The 20,196-nt window shown below is 37.7% G+C and overlaps 1 protein-coding gene across 1 annotated transcript in view; it reads right to left on the reverse strand.

Moving 5' to 3' along the window:
• Window positions 1-17,842, reverse strand: part of dnah9l (dynein, axonemal, heavy polypeptide 9 like) — a 30,486-nt gene extending 12,644 nt beyond the window's left edge. The window contains exons 1-45 of the mRNA XM_028021602.1: window positions 17,582-17,842; window positions 17,009-17,086; window positions 16,881-16,936; window positions 16,674-16,794; window positions 16,405-16,574; window positions 15,054-15,276; window positions 14,848-14,964; window positions 14,558-14,644; window positions 14,287-14,445; window positions 14,090-14,173; window positions 13,828-13,986; window positions 13,565-13,687; window positions 13,269-13,391; window positions 12,634-12,858; window positions 12,322-12,540; window positions 12,002-12,169; window positions 11,794-11,919; window positions 10,322-10,429; window positions 10,107-10,238; window positions 9,867-10,027; window positions 8,860-9,016; window positions 8,602-8,747; window positions 8,389-8,505; window positions 8,160-8,298; window positions 7,646-7,738; window positions 7,346-7,540; window positions 6,906-6,983; window positions 6,573-6,705; window positions 6,225-6,352; window positions 5,874-6,022; window positions 5,627-5,777; window positions 5,412-5,543; window positions 5,141-5,314; window positions 4,855-5,059; window positions 3,618-3,783; window positions 3,397-3,499; window positions 3,117-3,254; window positions 2,912-3,013; window positions 2,588-2,749; window positions 2,349-2,432; window positions 1,960-2,069; window positions 1,704-1,866; window positions 1,442-1,565; window positions 1,007-1,149; window positions 747-908 (exon numbers count right to left, since the gene is read on the reverse strand). Of these exons, the coding sequence (XP_027877403.1) occupies window positions 747-908; window positions 1,007-1,149; window positions 1,442-1,565; window positions 1,704-1,866; window positions 1,960-2,069; window positions 2,349-2,432; window positions 2,588-2,749; window positions 2,912-3,013; window positions 3,117-3,254; window positions 3,397-3,499; window positions 3,618-3,783; window positions 4,855-5,059; window positions 5,141-5,314; window positions 5,412-5,543; window positions 5,627-5,777; window positions 5,874-6,022; window positions 6,225-6,352; window positions 6,573-6,705; window positions 6,906-6,983; window positions 7,346-7,540; window positions 7,646-7,738; window positions 8,160-8,298; window positions 8,389-8,505; window positions 8,602-8,747; window positions 8,860-9,016; window positions 9,867-10,027; window positions 10,107-10,238; window positions 10,322-10,429; window positions 11,794-11,919; window positions 12,002-12,169; window positions 12,322-12,540; window positions 12,634-12,858; window positions 13,269-13,391; window positions 13,565-13,687; window positions 13,828-13,986; window positions 14,090-14,173; window positions 14,287-14,445; window positions 14,558-14,644; window positions 14,848-14,964; window positions 15,054-15,276; window positions 16,405-16,574; window positions 16,674-16,794; window positions 16,881-16,936; window positions 17,009-17,086; window positions 17,582-17,842 (6,354 nt within the window). The remainder of the gene's footprint in view (window positions 1-746; window positions 909-1,006; window positions 1,150-1,441; window positions 1,566-1,703; window positions 1,867-1,959; window positions 2,070-2,348; window positions 2,433-2,587; window positions 2,750-2,911; window positions 3,014-3,116; window positions 3,255-3,396; window positions 3,500-3,617; window positions 3,784-4,854; window positions 5,060-5,140; window positions 5,315-5,411; window positions 5,544-5,626; window positions 5,778-5,873; window positions 6,023-6,224; window positions 6,353-6,572; window positions 6,706-6,905; window positions 6,984-7,345; window positions 7,541-7,645; window positions 7,739-8,159; window positions 8,299-8,388; window positions 8,506-8,601; window positions 8,748-8,859; window positions 9,017-9,866; window positions 10,028-10,106; window positions 10,239-10,321; window positions 10,430-11,793; window positions 11,920-12,001; window positions 12,170-12,321; window positions 12,541-12,633; window positions 12,859-13,268; window positions 13,392-13,564; window positions 13,688-13,827; window positions 13,987-14,089; window positions 14,174-14,286; window positions 14,446-14,557; window positions 14,645-14,847; window positions 14,965-15,053; window positions 15,277-16,404; window positions 16,575-16,673; window positions 16,795-16,880; window positions 16,937-17,008; window positions 17,087-17,581) is intronic.
• Between the last annotated feature and the right edge of the window lie 2,354 nt (window positions 17,843-20,196).

The following is a 20,196-nucleotide window of genomic DNA, read 5'->3' on the forward strand; positions in this document are numbered from 1 at the left end:
GAGAAAATAACTACAAACAGTATGAATCCTAAATTATGTTTTGGTTTGCCAAAATCTACAAAAAATATGAGCATACAACCCTTCCACTATTAAAATTGTTATTATAAAGGCTATTATATTTTGCAAAGGTACGCCTCTTGAACTTTCTCACATATTTACATATAGCAACCAAAACATTTCAGTTTGTTCTATGTTGTTTTTTTAGGTCACAAACCAGCATAAAAATACAGCACAACTAAAAATGAAAATCAGAAGAATGGTAGGAAGAAAGCTATTATTGAATTAAAGTTACATTAGGTTTCATATACAGTTTAGCCACAAATCATGAACGGGACAACAATATGTAGAAAGCAATTCTCTACTCATATGAGAGAAATTAAGATTAAATGTTGCCAGTGAAGGAGAGCTAAAACATCACAACCACCTGGTGATGCCAATTTCATGCTGTGGGGATGGGACGACAGAGGGAATAAACTAAATGGCAGTTCTAGTTGGTGTCTTCCAAATTTCTTGTAGTCATTATTATTGTTAGAGGGATTTTAAATATTGACTTATGGGGCTTGAAGACAAGAGTGTTTCTCACTTTGTAGATATTTGTACCTTTATGCACAATAATGTGTTGGCCAACCATATAAAATCCCACTAATTAATTCTGATTTTACTCATTGTAGTTTAATGAAATGTGAAAAAGGTCATTTGTTATTACTACTTTTCGGAGGTATTTCTGTATTTTAATATGTTCTCACCTCCAGTCCTGGTATCTTATCTATGAATGTAGTACTGACAGACTGCAGAGCAAGTTGGGGCCAGGGGTGAAACCAATCGATTGCAGTGCAGTTAACCAGAGCCGGAAACTTCCGCGCACGTGTACGTAACGTGAATCCAACTGGTGAGAAACATAAGACCACCTGAAGAACAAAAATGATGTTAAAACATTAGTTAAAGAAGAGTAAGCAAGAACTTGTGAGATGTGAAGTAATTAAATTTAATGGATGAGATTTTAGACCTTAAGCTGTCTTCTTATTCGCTCAATAAAGAAGGTCCAGCAATTGTCTCTGCTGTCTGTGAGTCCTAATCCTCTTAGCTCCATGCGGATCGATGCTACAATCATATCCACTTCCTCATCGTTGAACAAGTCAGGAATGTCTCCTGAAACACACATATATATGCAAAGAATCAATTTTTTCTATTATTGCCTAAAACATAAAATAAATAACCTGCTTTGATCAACAGAGTTGTCTGAATCAAAAATCTTAAAATTGTTTATAGCTATCAAAAAATGGTCCAGTTCTGAGATTTTTAAAATTTTGTTTTACCTTCTAGCCTTACTTAAAGAACCTTGCTATGCTGAACATTACAAAAAATAATCACTAGGCTAAAAACCCAAATATAGCTGATCACATTTGACAACCTTGGTGCCTTAAAAGAACAGTAAACAAACCTGATGCCAGCATGTCATTGATGAGCACCAGGAAGCGTTCATCTGGAATCTGGGCATCAGTATGTAAGAATACCGTTCCAATGTTTTTCACTCCCACTTTTATATACAAGGCAGCTATATCACTCTGCAGATTGTTCAAACATAGATAATAAAAGTAAGAAAGACAATGAAATATATTGTTACTTTCTGATATATGGTTGTAAGAAAAGAAGCTCAAAAATGGGTGACAGACTTTGATGTGTTTTGTATTTGGTGTGTTCACCTTCAGGTCATTGATGCCATATCCTTTACGTAGTGTGATCTGAAATACCTCCAGTGAGCTAAGAAATGCAGCCAGTCGACACAGACTCTGCTTTCCGCTGCCTCCTACCCCCACCAGAAGGGCGTTACCATAAGGGGCCTCCAGGATGCGACTGATCCGACAACTGAATCAAAACAGAAGAATTGAACACTAATTGCCTGGCTGGTATAGATCCATAGCTAAAGTTGACAAACAGGAGTCTGCACAGGTTTCTTACATATGTTGGATCGCTTCTTCAAACAGTACTAGGTCCATGACGGCATGAAGCTCGTTATAATGCTCCAAAGCATCAGCCAGTGTCTTCTGAAGTTTCTCCCAGTCTGAAGCCTGACAATCGAGAAAACAACAGAGTTGCTTAAAGATCCGCTGTGCTGGTGCCACCAAAGCAACATTCAGAAAAACAACAGCAGTTAGTTAACCTTTTAAAGAGAAAATTATTCAGTTAGCAAATTATGATGCAACTATTCTAAGGAGGGACATGACGACATAATTTTAGCCTCAAGATCTCAGAGTGATGGCAAACTGTTCTTGCTTAGGAGTCTGTTAAAACTACCTCATTGAAGAGGCTATGAGTTTTATGACATACATGAGTGAATAATGTCATACCTGGTGATAACGTGGCTCTCCTACTCCCTGGAAAAAGTGAGAGTACACCAAAGGCTGATGGATAAACATGGACTCATCTATTCCCTGAGAAGAAATGACAGTAAGAGTAAGACTCAAGTGTGGAAATAGAAATATATTTTTCATAGTCTGTTTTCTTATCTTTGAAAATACCTAAATTTCCAGAATATTTTATGACTATGCAGAAATCTTAATATAAAGATAAAAGCATTCGCCCTTACCTCAAAGTATCTTTTCCCAGTGTCCAGCAATATTTTATTAAAGAGTTCAACATCCTTCTCCTCCATCAGCTTGTCAGAGTAGACTCTGGAGCTCTCATGGAGCCACAGATGGACCAGGTCCATGGGATAACGGATACATTCTGGCAGGGCAAAGAGGATACCCTATGCACCAAGAAATCATGGGAAAAACATCAGATTACATTTAATAAAAGTTCTAACTTTGCTGAATGATCAACTGAGCAATCTAAATCTCCAGGTGTTTGTTTTTTCTTAATTTTTACAGATTTGGTAGAGGATGAAATGACGGTGTACATTATTTTCTACCTGGAATATATTGGAGAGGTCTCTCAAGTTGAAGATATAATGGAAGCGTATGGCTGTTGGGAAAAAGTTCTGGCTAATCTTTTGATGAAGACAAATAGCTGCCTAGATGAGAAAACAACAACAAAAATAATCTAAAGATTTGTCTACTGAAACATGTCCAAATGAATAAGTAGACAAATGTTGCTATGAAGCTGTAGGTGTGAACCTGAATGAGAGTTCCAACTGAGCGAGAGACTCCAAAGCTGAATCCTCCTTGAAGGAAGTGAGCTGATAGGATGCTGGAGAAGATGGTAGCCAATGCATCAGCACCAGGGAAATGTACTGCAAACACTGCAAAATGTCTCTGGAAAAGAAAAAAACATATTTTTGTTACTACTATTGCAATTTTTTTACTTTTTCAACTAAAATCCTTCAAACTGCCAATATAATGGCGCAAGTAAATTATGGTGAGTAAAGGATTCAATAAAGTCTGTGACTGACTGTACCTGCAATCTGGGGTTGATAGAGAAGCTTCCAGCTGTAGGGTTCATACAGGTGATATACTGGCAGTTGTGTATTTCCTTCAGGACCAACCTCTGTCTGTCATACCTAAGACATTTCAGTGATTTAGATTTAGATAAACCACCACACTCTAGGTAAGATGCTGGAGTGAACTGTAGCTATAAATTTAAACAGTGGTGCTCTTTGACTGTCTTGCAATATTTACCAGTGACTATAGTCAAGATGCTGGCGAATGAGTGTATGTGGTTGAACAGTCCCATACGCATCCACCTCAGGCATGTTGAGGTCATCTATGAAGTAGATGAGCCTCTTAGCGGTAGGAGGAGCAAATTTACGACCAGCTTTTTTCTCCAAAGGTTTCTCCAGAACACCTGAAGGACATGGAGAGACTTAGAAAATAAGCCATCATTTGGTACATATCACAATTTAGCCACTAACATCTGAAGGGAATGAGCTGCAACATTTGTCACATTCCAACCATAAACTGTAATATATTTTCTGGGATTTTATGTGATTGACCAACACAAAGTATTACATAACTTTCAACTGGAAATAAAACCACATCTTTCAATTTCTTTTACACATTTAAGATCTAAAAGCGTGGCCTGCAATGTTTTCAAAACCTTTTTATTTTGATAATCCTGAACACAATCCAGTGCAACCAAATGATTATGTTTTTAAAAAGCAGCTAAGGGGATTGTTGTAACTGGAGGAATGGCAGAGATCCACAATTAATGTGGGAGGATCTGCTAACAGTTCACTATTTGTTGCGGACTAAACAAACAAATAGTGAACTTTTTGGAAGACTAGCAAATAAAAGAGATGTTGAAAAAAAGGTAGTTTCACATAGAGTTGGCAGCAGGCCATCTAGGGGACAAAGCAAGCATTAAGAAGAAGGTACTCTGGTCCCACAAGTGTACATCATCCTGACAGTCACAATCACCATGGCAACACAGAATAGGGAAGTTGGCCAAATGTGATAGGAATCTGAAAGGAGCTACCTTTAGATCAGTCCTAGAAGAAAACATGTTCCAAGGAACAAAAGACTTATGACAGAGGAGAAGGTTCGACTTCAACACTGAACATTCAGCTTATTAAAGTTTTTTAATAAGGCTTGAAACTTAATGGTCACAGATACTATACTCCATCCAATCCGACTGACAGCTGTAATTGCAGCAAAAAGTGGCTCTATAATGTGCATACGTGAAAACTGTGTATAATTTTTCTATGTCACAATTATGCGGTAATTCTTAATAGACTACCGCATAAAAATCAATTAACATACATTGAAGTCTGTAGCTAACAAGACAAATATTTAGGGAGTTTGAATACTTCTGCAAGGCACTGTAATCCTTCTAAACTCATCATACTTCCATTCTTGGTTTCAGTTTGATAATCCAGTATTGTCTTATAACCATTTCTAGTTTTGTAGCGGTTCTTACGTTGTAGCATGGCTGATGTGGTGTAATAATTGAAGGGCACTTTTGCCACCATGAAGTCTTCTTTTAGTTTGCTGACTTTATCAGACACAAGAATGGTTTTGCCCACGCCTGCGTTGCCCACCAACATGACAGGTTTTCCTTTTTGTAGCAGCAAGTCCATGAAGTACGTTAGACAGATGGTTTCTGGGGTGTGAACCAGCACTGTCTAAAAATAGATGTTCCATGTTACCTTAAATCAATGACTCTGACATTAACATGTAGAATATTTGTAATCACAATCACAAACCTGCAATGGGACATCAGGTTCCAGCTCAAATAGCACCATTTTCTCACTCCAAGGTGTAAACTTTTTCGTCTCAGAATCAATGTAATAGTCAAAGACTGAGCCTTGAGAAGGAAACTTTACAGCTCTCATCTCTTTAGACCACCAGCGGCTGAACTCAGTGCGGTAATCATTCAGCTGTAATGGATATAATTGAAACACAATTGTGTGAAGTGGTTTAATAATGTGTATTAATGTCAGTTCATGATCATGTGATTACTTGATCACTACACACATGATCCTGAAAGAGAGCGCCTCCGAAGGCCCAGACACAGGCGAAGACAAAGTAGATCTCATACAGTTCTCGAGGGGAGTCTGGTGGAGTGTTGTTCTCTGTCAACAGGCAGTCCAGCAAGGAGCAGAGAGTCTGATTGACCAAAATATAGAGATGTACAGTGTATTTGAAGGGACAACACAAGCCTCTGACTTGGAAATATTGAGAAGACCAACCTGTACCATGCTGTGTTCTGGAATGGGGGTGATGGTTTTCAGGTTACAGCGGACTTGCTCCAAGCAGTAAGGCACATACTTATCAAACAAAATGGTGAGGTTGGCTCGCTCTGATTGGACCTGTCGGGTATCTATCCAACTTGCCACATACCTGTGAAATGCGATGTATAAATCAAAAACCAAAAGACTGAAGAACAACTACTAAATACTTTATGGTGTGAGTTTAAGGTTATCCCTGGAGTCTTACGAGCTCCAGCCAAGGTCCTGTGGGTTGACGAAGAGTATTCCTGCCCTGGACACTGTGGCTGGGGTAGCCGCCCTCAAATGGGAGATCTCAAAGAGCAGACGCATGGAGGAAGACAAACTTACCCGTTCATTACTGGCAAGAGTCAGAACCTGAAGAGTAAGAGGACTGGAAGTATAAGTATACAATATATGCTGAAAGAACAACATCCCAATTCAGTGACTTGGAATGAAATATAAATAAAAATATGCCTAAAATGTAAAATGTGGTTTTCTCTAACTACTGCAAACATATATTGTAGCAAAACACTAAAATAAAAAACTTTGTATTAATTAACAAGGAATGATGTCTCACTTTATTGTCATCCATAACTGTGTTGAGTGACTCGATCCACATGGGATCAATGTCCCCATCTAAAACAATCCATTTTGGTCCATCTTGGGTCACTGAGGTCAACTCTCTCATGGTGTTGGAGAAAAGACCTAATGAAAGAAATAATGAGTTTAATATGGAGCAAAATCTATTAACTGTCAAACAACAAAAACCCCTAATGTTTATATCATGTTTCAGTAATTCTCAAACAAGGTTTAAGAATTAACTATGCTATGAACTGGAATAACTCAAATTTAATGGGATCTCTGTTTATTTTGACTATGATCTGTGTTTATAAAACTCTTTGTAAAAAGTGTTTAAGCCTCTCACCATCTTTCCACTCTCTGGTAGCAGGATGCAGATATCCAAACAACTCATCTGTGGTTACAGCTTTGGGGTTGATATCAGTCCATACTGACTTCTTCTTCATGATAGAATATGTCCTGTGGAGGGTCTTCAAGATCTGCAAAATAAACAAAAAACAAAAGCCAAAAATGACAAACACAAAGAAAACAAATCTACCGTCACAGTTAATTTAATAAAATAACATATGTCAACAAATATGTCGATTAGGTACTAGGTAGGTTAAAACACTGGAAAAGTCTTTAAAAATTAAAACAAAAATGTTGTTTTGTTTTTATTGCCATTGATGAGGTTATTAACCTGACTTTTTCCAGTTCCAGGCCCACCCACGACAAATACAGAATGCCTGACAGCAAGCAGCTCCTCCAACTGAGTCACCTGAGCACACATAAACCTGCAAATATTAATTGCAGCACTTTATACAGTTAAACAAATACAGTCCAATATAACTTCAAAGTGAAAGTAAATGTTAACATCTTAAATTTTTTACATTTTACTTGACTCCCACAGTGTGTGTGTATATACACATATGTGCGTGTGTTTGTATGTGGAGTGCATCCCACTCTCCATTTTCACATTTTATTAGATTAAAAACTAATTTATTTTTAGGTTGAGGTCAACATTGTGGAGAAAATTGCAGCACAGAGTTGGTTTAAAACATATCTCATACAATGAATGTATCACCAACCTCTATTCAGTCATTCCATCAAAAGTGGAAAGAGTACAGTACAACTGCAAACCTTAAGGGTAAAATTTTCCTCAGCTTGGAGACGCAGCTCACTGACTGACTGACGAACGGCGTTTTCCAGAGTGGGATCTTTCTTCCTGGGCACATCCAACTGAGGAAACAAGTCACTGATCAGCCCAAGGAATATGGGCACATCACTTGTCACTATCTTCGGCAGGTTAAAGTCCCTCAGAGCTCGCATCAGCACCTGAAGAAAAAGTGTTGAAGCTTGAATTTGTCAGCAAAGGGTAAAACACATATCACTATGTAAATTAAAGCAGCTGTTTCAGTCAGAAACAGAAGTGAGGCTCACTTGTTCTTCAGGTCTGTTACGTTCCTCACGCTTCAGGGACCCAGCTACAACCAGGACTGATTTTATAGCTCTTAAACCCCAATCATAATGATCCTAAAAAAATAAGGAAATATAGGCTGTGTAAGTCAAACACAATTAACAATTAGCATACTAACAGGTGTATTTTATTATGTCAGTCTGATAAGTCTATATTCAAATGTGTAAACACAAAAGATAAGTAAAACTCTGACAATGGATAACAGTGATAATAGTATTCACAGTAACTTGCTCTTTCTTTATTTTAGTTTATCAAACGGGGAAACAGAAAGAGTTGGAATATAAACACAACATGTACCAGGATATACTACAGTTGTTAAGCTGATAGCTGATAAATTAGATTAAATCCCCAACCTAAAACGTAAATAATGACAATCAGTCATAAAATCATCTTCGCATACAACTTTTTAAGAGCATGCCAAACCATTTTTCAAATAAATTTTAGGTCAGGGAATTTTATATGTTTTTATGTGCATACCTGTTTTGACAACAGCTCTTTGCACAGAGTATAGAGACTGATGAACTTGCGTGCCAGCAGACGTGCATCAATGAACCCTTCAGCCACCAGCATGATTTCACAAATCAGTTCAAAGTCTGGGATCACCATTGCACAGGGCCTGAATTTTGGGCAATTAGGCAAGAGATAAGAAATTTCTCGTATATATGAACCTTTGCACTGAAAGCCTCTACTTATCTTGATATCAGACCTGAACAGAGCCTTAAGGTTTTCTGGGAGTTCTGCCCTTCCAGCGTAGCCTGGGTTCAGAGTGATGAAGATCCCCACTGTTGGTTTCAGTTCAATTTCCTCACCCAGAAACTGAAACCTGCAAGAATAAATTAATTAATGTGGGCAACCCCCGCCCCCAACATTACAAAGCCAATAAAAAAATACAACACACCCGTGATAGATACATGCATACCTCTGTTTTTTGTTGCGCACAGCATCTTGAATAGTCTTGACCTGCACAGCTACCACAGACAGGACATCCACTGAGATCCTGTTGAATTCATCAAAGCAGCCCCACACTCCTGTTTGAGCCAGACCCTTATAAATATTACCTATGGACTGAGGACACAGAAAAGAGAAAGATGCAGAATACATAGCATCACTCATTTCAAAAAAATGAAGGAAAAACTGGCACAACAGAAATTGGGAAGAACATGTTTGATGTTTATACCTTATAGTCCATTTGCTCTGAACAGTTGAACACATACACCATGATACCAAGGGAGCGTCCCAGATCTTTAGTTGTCTCTGTTTTACCGGTGCCAGCCGGGCCTGATGGGGCGCCACTCATAGTCAGATGGAGGGACTGGGTCAGGGTTATGTAACACCTTATTGTGGTAGTGTTGAGATTTAAAATTGATACAGAAAGCAAAGTCAAAATCCAGGATCCTAACAATGTGGATTTTGACCACTGGGCATTACAATAAAAGTATTGAATATCCATCGATATTAATCATAGTAGAAAAATGTACCTATATTAACTTGCAAAAGTAATTATACCACTTAGGCGTTTTCACATGTTGTCATGTTAGACAACCATTTTATTTTTAATATTTAATGTGATGAACAAATGGAGAAAGAAGCTGGTGAGAGCTGTTGTTAAGATGAATAGAAAAGGAAAAACTTGAGACTGGGGTTAAGGTTTATCGTCCGGCAAGACAACAGCTATATAAACAGCAGGAGCAAAATGAAGCATGATACATTGGTCCAGTCAAAGTCCAAAGTATAACTGAGTATATTAGGCAAGACTTTAAAATATATGTTCTCTGCTGCTTTCTACCCAAAATGCTCGAGTTTGAGCAGTTAATTGGTAAAGATTTAACTAGCTAAATTTGCAAAGGATTTAAAGACATACCCCCCTAAAATTCGTTATGCTCTTCTTTTTCTGGTCTAACTCACAAAATACCTATAAAATACATAAAGATATATGGTTGCATCATGATAAATGTGAAAAAGGTTTGGAACATATGACTACTTTTGCAAGGCATTGTAGGAAAAACAAGAATACTTATCTATTTCAAGGTAATATGTATTTCAATGTGGACTCTACTTTCTAATAAGCCTGCAGTGCAAGCCCATTATTAATACCTCCTTCAGGTTTAAAATCTACTTTCTATAAAATAAATATCACTAGATATGAGAATATCATGAGTGGAGCTTACAACAGAGGCTTACTACCTATCAGTAAGTGGGGTGATAACCAGTCTGTTTGTGTTTCCCAGGTACTCATAGCTGAACTGGAACTGGGCGTCACAAATGTTGACACAACAGTGTCCTGTTTCTTCATCCCAGCGATGCCGTAACTGAGACAGCCATGCGAATGCCTGTCCGTTCGTCACCTAACAGGTGAACACAGTAAAACAACAGTAGACTCAAATAACTCTTATGTCTATCATTCAAATAAGGTGTTTCAGATACCTTTTGAGTGATGAGACTGCCAACCACATCTCGAGCGTGAACATCAATGGTGCAGATGGTCATTATTTTTTGTCTGTCTCCAGGACTTAAATCCCCAAGCAACATGTGGATCAGTGAGTTGAGCTGTGTGATCTTGAAATTGACAAAAATCACTTATTAGAAGTGCCTCTTTGTAGACCCACCAGTCTGAAAAAATTCGGACTTTCTGACCCTACCTGTTTTTTGTTGTAGTCTTTGAGAGCTGTCTCAAATCCTTCCTCCACCCTCTCAAAGGCAATACCCACATCTGTGGCCCACCACACCTGACTACCAGTTAATGATACCTATTTATGGGAAAAAAGAAAACAGAACATGCAACAATAGGGTCTTACTTCTCTAACTTTTAATAAAGGTCTGGTCGAGGAATGGGTTTGCCAATGAACCTGTGGCTTGAAAACCTACATACAAAACAACGGTTGCTACATTTTTTAACATTGTTTAATGTTGCGTAGAACATACTGAATAGAACTAAACTTGTCAAATGTGCAAAAAGCACAAATTGAGGATACAGTTACTTTTACACAAATTGCAAGGATTATAATTTTTTTATTATGGGTTATGTTTGATAAATAATTTTTCTATGGAAATTTGCTTTTAAGATTATAAGGGCTTATTGCATAACAGGATATGCTTAATTTAGTTGCAGCAGTAAAATGAAATTTAATGGGAAATTTTTTACATTACTTAGAATTAATTGATTTGACAAATCAGAGGATTATAGAAAAAATTAAGTTCCTAAAATAGGAAATATTTATAGACAGTTCTTACTGAGCCCAGGTCTTCTCAGATGCAAATGTCCTGCACTAAAAACAATTGTTATTGTATGAATTTGGGTTGTGTTTTTTATTAATTACAAACAGTCCAGGTATAAAATTAAATACTACAAGATCATGTCTAGCATGTAAGGAGATTTAAACAGTCTGTATGAAGGATAAAGAAGAGGAGTAAGGGTTTTTTGAATTAGAGACTGTTTTGTATGATCAAATTATTGCTAAATCAAAAACTCAATTTGACATGGTGTCTGTAGATTTCAGGGAGTTACATATCAGACTTTTAAAAAACATTTAGATTTAACTAAGTCAAACATGGATTATGAAAAAATAACATCACTTATTTAGTTTGTATTAGGCTTACTTGATAGGACACTTCAGAAATAACAGCGAATTATATCGAACTATTAAACTCTACGTTTTCAAGCCACATGGGCTACAAAATACAAAAGAAATTGACTTGGATTAGGTGGAATAACACTGCTCCATGTACCAGACTCAGTGTGACACCTGATCCAGGACTTTTGTTTTGTGAATGTAAAACACTCATATTTGGAAAATATTATGTTAAAATAATAAGCTATTATACAACATTTGTGGGGATTTTAAAACTCATTCATTCATGGCTCAAATTTTGCAGGAGTGGCTGCTGAAAATAAAAAAGTGTATGGGACATAAATCATGACTGCCTCAAGCTGTCAACCCCCTTTATCAATTATTTAATCTTCTTATGCTGACATTGGTCAATATAGGTATGGCTTCAAATATCAAATGAGGAACTTTTCCAACCATAATTTCTTTACTCAAATCCACATCTGTTTTTAATGAAAGAGAACCAATCTGTGTTTCAAAATCTACAAATATGCAAAAACACAAACCTGTGCAGGATAATCAAAAAGCCACTGATCTCGCGGTTTGTCTTCATAGGCACCAACAGCCTCCTGTATTTCTTTCCTGACTGTACAGCGCATGTTGCTCTCCAGGGCATTTAACCAACACTCTGCCTGGGAGAACAAGAGGTTATATAAATTGATAGACATGTATATATATTTATATATAAGTTTTGTTTATAGATGTATAATTTACCTGTCCTTCACAGATACATGGCTCTGAGAAAGAAACATATTCTCTCTCCCGGCTGTACATCCCAATAGCAACTGCCACTCCATCTTCATCCTCTTCTCCGGCCTCGTCTGAGTCCTTGAAGCGAAGGTCTGCTATGTTGTCAAACAACTTCAATAAATGGCGGGTCACCTGAAAATTACACCCAGTTTTCTTCATTTAAATCTAGATGAAGCACACTTTAGTACTCCGCACACATACTGAGTCAAAATTATTTATGAATGCACTGCGGTAACATTTTATGGATCGGTTGTTTTTAAGACAATACCAATAAATTTTGGCACCTGTTTGGGCTGTGTTCCCTTTGACACAATCTCCAACAAATCTGAAGCTGAGACAAAGTAAAATCTGGGGAATGTGAGTCTCTTTGTTTCCAAATACTCAGCTAGGGCCTTCTCACACACAGATAGCCTCTGCTGTAAGGTTTCCAGGCTGTCTAGGAAGCCAAGCTTGTTGGTTACATTCACCACATTACTGTCCTGCACCACTTCAGTCATCAAACTCTAAAATGAGACAAAAAACAAGATGAGGAGATTTAAACACACACACACAAAAAAGAAAAGTATAAATGCGTGTTAGGCTGAATTCACACTGACCTGAAGGTCAGTGTGAATTCCTTGAAAGAGCTCTGCAACGTTGGCCAGCTGGCAGCGAATGTCATCGCTGTTGGTGAAAATGCTGTTCAGGTGTGCCCAAGTTCTCTGAACAGACATCCAGGTTGAGATAACTAGGTCAGCCACCATTAACTTCCTCTGCCATCCACTCACTTCTGACTGGAAATACTCCACATATTTGCTCATCAGGATGTTCTGGAGTTGCACCTGAGGGTAAGTGAATATGGTAGATTCACAGCTCTTGTAGAAAACTGCTATGATGTAGTCACACATTTCAGCATCTTCTTCTTGTTATTTATTTATTTTTTGATGATTGGATAACTGATTTCAAAGAGCGACCAAAGTGATCAAAGTGTGGTTGAGCATAGTTTGTTTATTTAACAGAAATGCAAAGCAAAATTATGTATTGCCTTAGAAATGTACTCATACCTCTGACACTTTTGCTGCAGAGGTATGAATAGAGGCTGATGCTTTAAGCCTTTTGAAAAAAAGAAAGCTCTGAAGATTTGAAGAAACAGGAGGTTGCATTCCACTTACTCACTTAGGATTGTCAAGTCTTGGAAGTCTGAGAACCTCCACCAGAACGATGCTGTAATGAATCCATATAACGAACTAACCTGGTTGTCCTCCAACGTTTCGATTAGATTCTCATCAGCTTTGAGCAAAGGTGTTCCAGTGCTGTTATGAGTCTCATATGACAGCGACATAACACTCCAGGTCTGTGTTATCTCTGCCAGTACCTATATTTCAAATGGATATAGTTCAAACGGGATAAAACAGCAATTTTGACATTTTCATATTGACACCCATGTATTTTCTTTGAAACAAGGTAGACTCAACATGCAACTTTTCTTTAAGTTTATATTCGGCAATTTTTTATTTATTCAAACAGCATCAATTCCCTGCTTCCTACCTTCTCAATGCCCATTTCTTTTACAGCTTTGTCCACTATGTTTTTAACTTCATCCTCTACACGGTGTAGCTGTAATTCTAACAGGTCCCCCAAGGTGGTGCCCTCTCCCATCACAAACCGTACCTGAGGATCATAAAGGAGATTTGCTGTGCTGTGGTTGTGATCAGAATATTTGAACCTAGAGAGAAGTCCTGCAACTGCAGAACAGATGCATGCTAAGCATGCAGAATCGCAGCACAGCGGGAGCGTATCGGTTCTCATACTCCTGTAGTGTTCATGAGCTGCTGCCAGTGTCTCTCTCTGATGGCAGAGTTCTGCAGCTCGTTGACTGCTCTCAGAGAGGTCAGCAGGTTTTTCACGGTTGATTCTAGACCCAGATAAACGTCCCACGCTCGCACTTCCTTATCTAGCATCTTCATCTCCTGCAACGAGAAGCAGCAGTGCAGTGAGAGCATGAAAGTGAACACGTTTTTCACTACCACAAGTTAAAACAGGTCTGGCTTCTTAAATATATGCATCACGTACTTTAGCAAAACGTCGGAGCTCCATGTCCATCAGCTCAACGTTTATCTCTGTCCATGGAGTTTTTGTCCACTCTTTTATACTTGTCTAGTATTGAAGAGTTTTTTTGGGCAAATTTTAGAAAATGTTTCTAAACCACAGTATTAAAAGATTATTTAAGAAAAACTATTAGAATATCTTTTATGTCTAATAGGTTGTACCTTTACAAAAATGATCATGTCCCAGACTGCTTTGACAAGTATGATATCAGAGCGACACTGGCGCAGCTGTTTGTACTCAGGGAAGCTGACCTCAAATAAATCAGCCGTGTCCTGCAGGTTCTTCATTTCCATCTCAATCCCTGCAACTGACTGATGACACTAGAGAGAAAGTTGGTGGTTCAGAGGCTGTTGCACCTCTGCTACTTTGTAAAGTTTCATTATTATAACAGTTTTCTTAATATGTTGCAAATGAACCTTTTCCATGGCTTACCTTATCAATAAGGTCATATGGCTCCTCCACATTGATCTTGAAGATCGATTCAGTACGAAATCTCTCTCTGAACTCAAGCTGCTTCACCTAAAATGTGAACATTTGGAAAATCTATGATGCATGTAAATTTGCTTCAATTTCAAAGTCTACAAATGTGCAGACCCTGGTACCTGGGTCACATAAATAATGTAGGAAAGGAAGGACAAAAGCTTATTTAGGTGTATCAGATATCAAGCTCCTTGTGGGTGGTTTCCAGACCGACAGCTGACCTTGCTCACACCTAGCCTCACCTCAAACCGAACACATTTTCTGCGTATCACTGAAACTTCGTTTGACTGCAGTGGTGCAACTTCGTGTTTGACCGTGAAGGCAATTTTTCTGACACTTTTCCACTTCTCAGGCAGCTCCTATGTTTTGGAGAACAGAAGTGAAGAATTTCATGCACTGATGGCCGCACAAAGCCCTTTCTGTAAACAGACTTTGCACTGGAACAAACCTCCAGCTGTGTGTAGACACTCTCTGGAAGTTGCTGACCATAGGACTTGAGTAGCTCTGCAGTTGACTTGAGAGGTTTGAAGTGCTGTTCATTACTGAGCTGTCTATCTCGGATGGCCATGAGGTGTCCCATTATGCTCACCAACTCTGCATAATCCCCATCTGATACTTTTGTAGAGAGACCTCCAGCTGTGTCCTCCATAAAATGGGACAGCTCCTTCACACTGTGAAATAATAAAGATTGTAAAACAAATATTTCATATGTTATCATACAGAATAAGGTAAGCTGAGACACTGAAGAAGCCTAGTGGGTTAATCAGGGGACACAGAAAACTGTCAGTGACAAGTTAACAGAAGTTAACACTTGCAGAGATGCAAAGCTCCAATACCACAGATGGTGAACCAAGAGAGAAAAAAGAAACAGGGAGTCTCTTACGATGTAGAATTAAATAAAACTAAAGACAAGAATTTAGAGAAAAGCGTAAATACATACGAAAGAACAGAACAAAACTCTAAGGAATTTTAAAACTGAGGAACTAAGCATATGCACTGACTGATGGCACTTTTTAAATTTCGTTGTTCTTGTGACAATGACAACAAAGATTTATCTATCTATCTATCTATCTATCTATCTATCTATCTATCTATCTATCTATCTATATGGAAAGCAAATGGTGACGAATCCTAAAATAAAAAAAGAAAGAAAATCTTAGAAAAACTTAGGTTTTAGGACATGGAAAACAAACAGTTAAGCTTATGACACAGAAGAACACATTTTTTGCAACCTTTGTCAACCAAAGATGAACTGAACCCCCCCTGAAATGTGTTGGGAAAGAAAAATGATCAATGATTCACATTAAGACAGACACAAACTAATGTTAGCCTAGCTCTGAACTAAACTCCTCCACCTAAAATCTGCAGGAGGAAGAGATGGGTGAGAATGTGAATTGAGTTAAATATATCTTTGGATATAAATGATGAATCTAAGAGCTTTATTGGCAATTCTTTGTCAGAACACTGGGGCAGCTTTCTAAACTGAGATAAAACCCTCGCTGGAACAGAATGACATGACAAAATGCTGGTTGGGTCAAAAATATTTGTTGATATGGAAAAGGAAGAAAGACTGCAGTAATTGTATATATGTATAAAAATTTAGACCTTGAAAAGAACACTTATTGGGGGGTTTTGAGGCAAAATTAATCTTGATTGTCATATCTAAAGTCTGGATTTTTGGCAATGGTCCAAATTATGACCATCACATTAAATATTCAAAACCAATTTCTATAACTATTTTGTATTTCTGCAAATGATTTCTGTGGTGAATAAGAAGTCCTTGTTTGTGTTTGTCTCACCTTTGATTTACATGGTTCAGAAGGTGCTCTTTGAACATCCAGCTCCACTTTTTGATGACATTCATGAGTGTGTGCTTGAAGGGACAGATGTCCAGCTGCAGCCAGCCACAAAACACCATCCTGTCCTCCATTTTGCTCACCCGAACATACAGAGACTCAAAAAGATTAATCTAGATGAGGAAATTATCCAGTTACTCTCATTGCATTATTAAGTTCTCTGAGTGCTAGAATAACAGTATGAACAATTAAGTCACATAAGTGGAACGCACTTGATCTTTAAAGTTTTCTAAGGTGGGTGGGGTCTTTTTCAGTTCATAGTCAGCATACAGCTCGGCTTCCTCCGTGCTTAACACGTGGCCATAAAGCAGAAACTGCCTCATAAATTCAGACCTGAAAGAGCGAGATAAAAAAGGAAGACAAAATAAATAAATATAAATCTCTGCAAAGAGGATATTTCATAAAACAAATCATCTGACCTGTCGTCAGTCCAAAGGTAGCGGTAGCTAGAAAATGATGCCTGATATTCCCTGACCTGAAAATCAAAACAATGTTTATGGTTGTGTACTAAATAAATAATACATAAGTCTCTAGAAAAGAGAATCACCTTGGCGACCGCGCCTCGTGCCCGTGAGCGGATAATATGACACATTTCTGACAAATCCTCCATTTCATCTATGTCAAACTAAAGGATGAGAAATCGGGGTAATATAGGGCTTTACAAAACTTCACATACATAGAAACCATTTCAGTTTTGATACTTTACAACCACAAGTATGTATTTTATTTTGCCATTTTAGGTCATACAGTAACTGTGACTAACACAAAACAAATCATTAGTGTTAATTGGATTAAAAATGTTCTGAAAAACTGACTTGTCTTAGCATTTTTTTTTATAAGATAGCATAGGAGCTGTAAAAATAGATACATTTTCAAGTTTGAAACCTTGGAATATCGTTTTATAAACTAACAGTGCTCCAAACGTCTTTACAAATGTATCCCTGACCTACTCCTGTGTTTATTGGTTCATTTGGGGAATGTTTGCTGGATTAACTCTCACAGACACTTGAGAGTTAATCCAAGTGTCAAATTTCAGATTTTGAAAGATTTGAAAATCAGATGAATATTTCTATAAGGCAGTATGCTTTCACAGTGAATACATAATCTAAATGTATAGTACCTGATAGTTATCCATCTGCTTGTGTTTTGCCACTCTGAGTATGAAGGATCCCATACTTGCAATGTTGGTCACCATTTTGTCCACAATATCGTAGAAGTTTCCATCGTGACTCAAGTCCAGTGAAGGGTCAAAGGTCATTTCACTGCTGTTGAGTATCAATTTTATTTCAAAGAGGGGGGTGATGCGTTGAGCTGCATCTGTGTTGTCCACGAAGTACTGCAGGGAACAGCGTACTGCGTTGGAGAAACCTGTCACGATCATCCGGTCCACGTACTCTGTGTATGCACGCCATTCACAGCCGCTTTGATCCATCACACCTAGCAGAGACTGGTTCTCCTGGATCACAGTGAACAAAAAAAGTTATTGGTTTACAAATACAATGCTTAGCAAGAGTATTTAAACCCATTTTAACCATTTAAATTTTTTACCTGACAACCACAAACTGTAATAGATTTTCTGGAGATTTTACATGACAGAGCAACAACAAGTAGTACATAAATATACATCGGAAAGAAAGTAAAAGTGCTTTTCAATGTTTTCCTAAAGAACAATCTATATGTGTTCTGGATATATATTCAGCACCCTCTGCTGTGATACTCTTTCAAAAAAATCCAATGCATCTCCACCGTGAAACAAGATCCAGGCAGTATTGAGCTCTGGGAATCCATTTCTTCAGAGATAGGAAAAGTGCTCAGAGTTAATGTGAAGATGTATGGAGCTTTTTGTGACCCTTATTTTATGCTCTAGAATACAAACGTGAGCATACCAGGAGTAGTTTGTGTATCTGCTCCCCTGTACTGCTGATGAGAGCCTGTTGTTTAGAAACACTGTCTTCAATGTCGGAGATGTTGAGAAGAGAGGAATCACGACTCTTTCTGGTGATGAAAGCCCGGCTGCTGAATTTAACCATGAGGGCCTGAATGGCTTCAACATTAGCTTTGCTGTTCTGGACTCGACTAGAAATACTCTAACAACAGAAAAAGAGACAAACAATTGCATTCTGTAAATATGTTCAACAACAGTTTTTAAGCAGTTCCTAAGGAAGGAAAGTGCTCAAAATAGGTTATTGTCTTGGATATTTGGTTGATATCCATTGAATGGTTTCACTTTACTCTGTTATTCAGAATATCTTCATGTTCCACTCTTAGCTCCTCCTCTGATGACGGATTGATGAATCTCCTTGAAATCTGATAAAAAATATTCACTACCTTGACCACTTGTTGTGTAGTCTGAATGAAGTCCCAAAGGTCATCCTGAGCCCATGTCAGTTCCTTAAGGGCTGGTTCCAGATGTTGTCCCACCCCATCCATTTCATCTTTCACCAAGCCCAGCTCTACTGCCAAGATGGTGCTTTTTAGCTTGTTGTACCATTGGGTCACTAAGGTCAGTGTCTGTGTGTACTACGTGACAGGAAGAAGCACAGACATTATTATTAATATATTTTACTTTAACAAAATATTTAACAACAATAGCTGCCATAATGTCCACTGAGATGTCAGGATGCTATTAACCCACCAGGTACAATCTCTCCTGCTTCGAATAGAGATGAAGAGCTGCTTTAGGAATGTTTTGGACTTTCAGGATGCTCAGATATTTCACCTCCTTTAGCACAGACATCAGCTGGGGAAAGCAATGTTAAAATGACGTTAAACATTTAACATTATGAACATGTATTAAACAGTTTTTTGTGCTGCATAGAATTGCTAAATGAGTCACCAGTCAGAGCAAAAAGTAGCTGATATTTTAAGTCAGGTGTCCTAAAATCCAGGCTTTGAGGGTTGGCGTCCTGTATCTTTAATTAAGCAGAAAACTTACATTTGCTAGTCAGCTTTTCTGCTTGGATAACTAACCTGCAAACTAACCTAACTGCAGGTTAGGGTTAGCTAACTAACCTTAACCTTAACTTTCCAACTGCAGTTTTAAAAATACCTCACATCAAAGGCCTTTTCTTACAACTATACAGACCTTTTTTCACATTGTGTGATGCTTTGATGGTAGACATCGATATTGACAGTTATTGAATTAATGGTGTCATAGTTTTCTATTAAAAATTAACAAAAATATGAATAGGATAGATAACACCCCACTACAGTTGCTGAATAAGAGTTACATAGAATGAACAAATAGAATAAATGACTTAAAGGCCTAAAGGTTAGTAAAATGGTAAAAGGGCTTCCTACAGTAGGCATAACAAGATTGGGTTTAATTCCAGGAATAATACAGATGACTACAAAAAAAACCATAAGGTGATTTGACAGGTGTTGATGGTAGTGGTAATACAACTGTCATGACAAAAAACAAGAACGCAAACAAAAAAATATGCTTTTGGTAGATTCTAATGAACAATTCACACATTATTCAAGCAAAGATCATTTGTTTACTTAATGACATAATTCACACTGCATTTGCTATCAAAATTGTAGACATGTCTTCACTTCATTCTTGTTCATTTATGGTTCTGATGTCGCTAAAAAATTATATGTGGTACAGCTATCTACAAATTTAGATTGTATTCCTTTAGTTTATGAAATTTCTGGAGCTGGAAATATTTCCAAACTGACATATTTTTCTATTATTCAACCAAGAAACACAAACTAACATTTTAAAAAACACAA

This window comes from Xiphophorus couchianus, chromosome 6, assembly GCF_001444195.1.
Source record: "Xiphophorus couchianus chromosome 6, X_couchianus-1.0, whole genome shotgun sequence".
Lineage (NCBI taxonomy): Eukaryota > Metazoa > Chordata > Actinopteri > Cyprinodontiformes > Poeciliidae > Xiphophorus > Xiphophorus couchianus.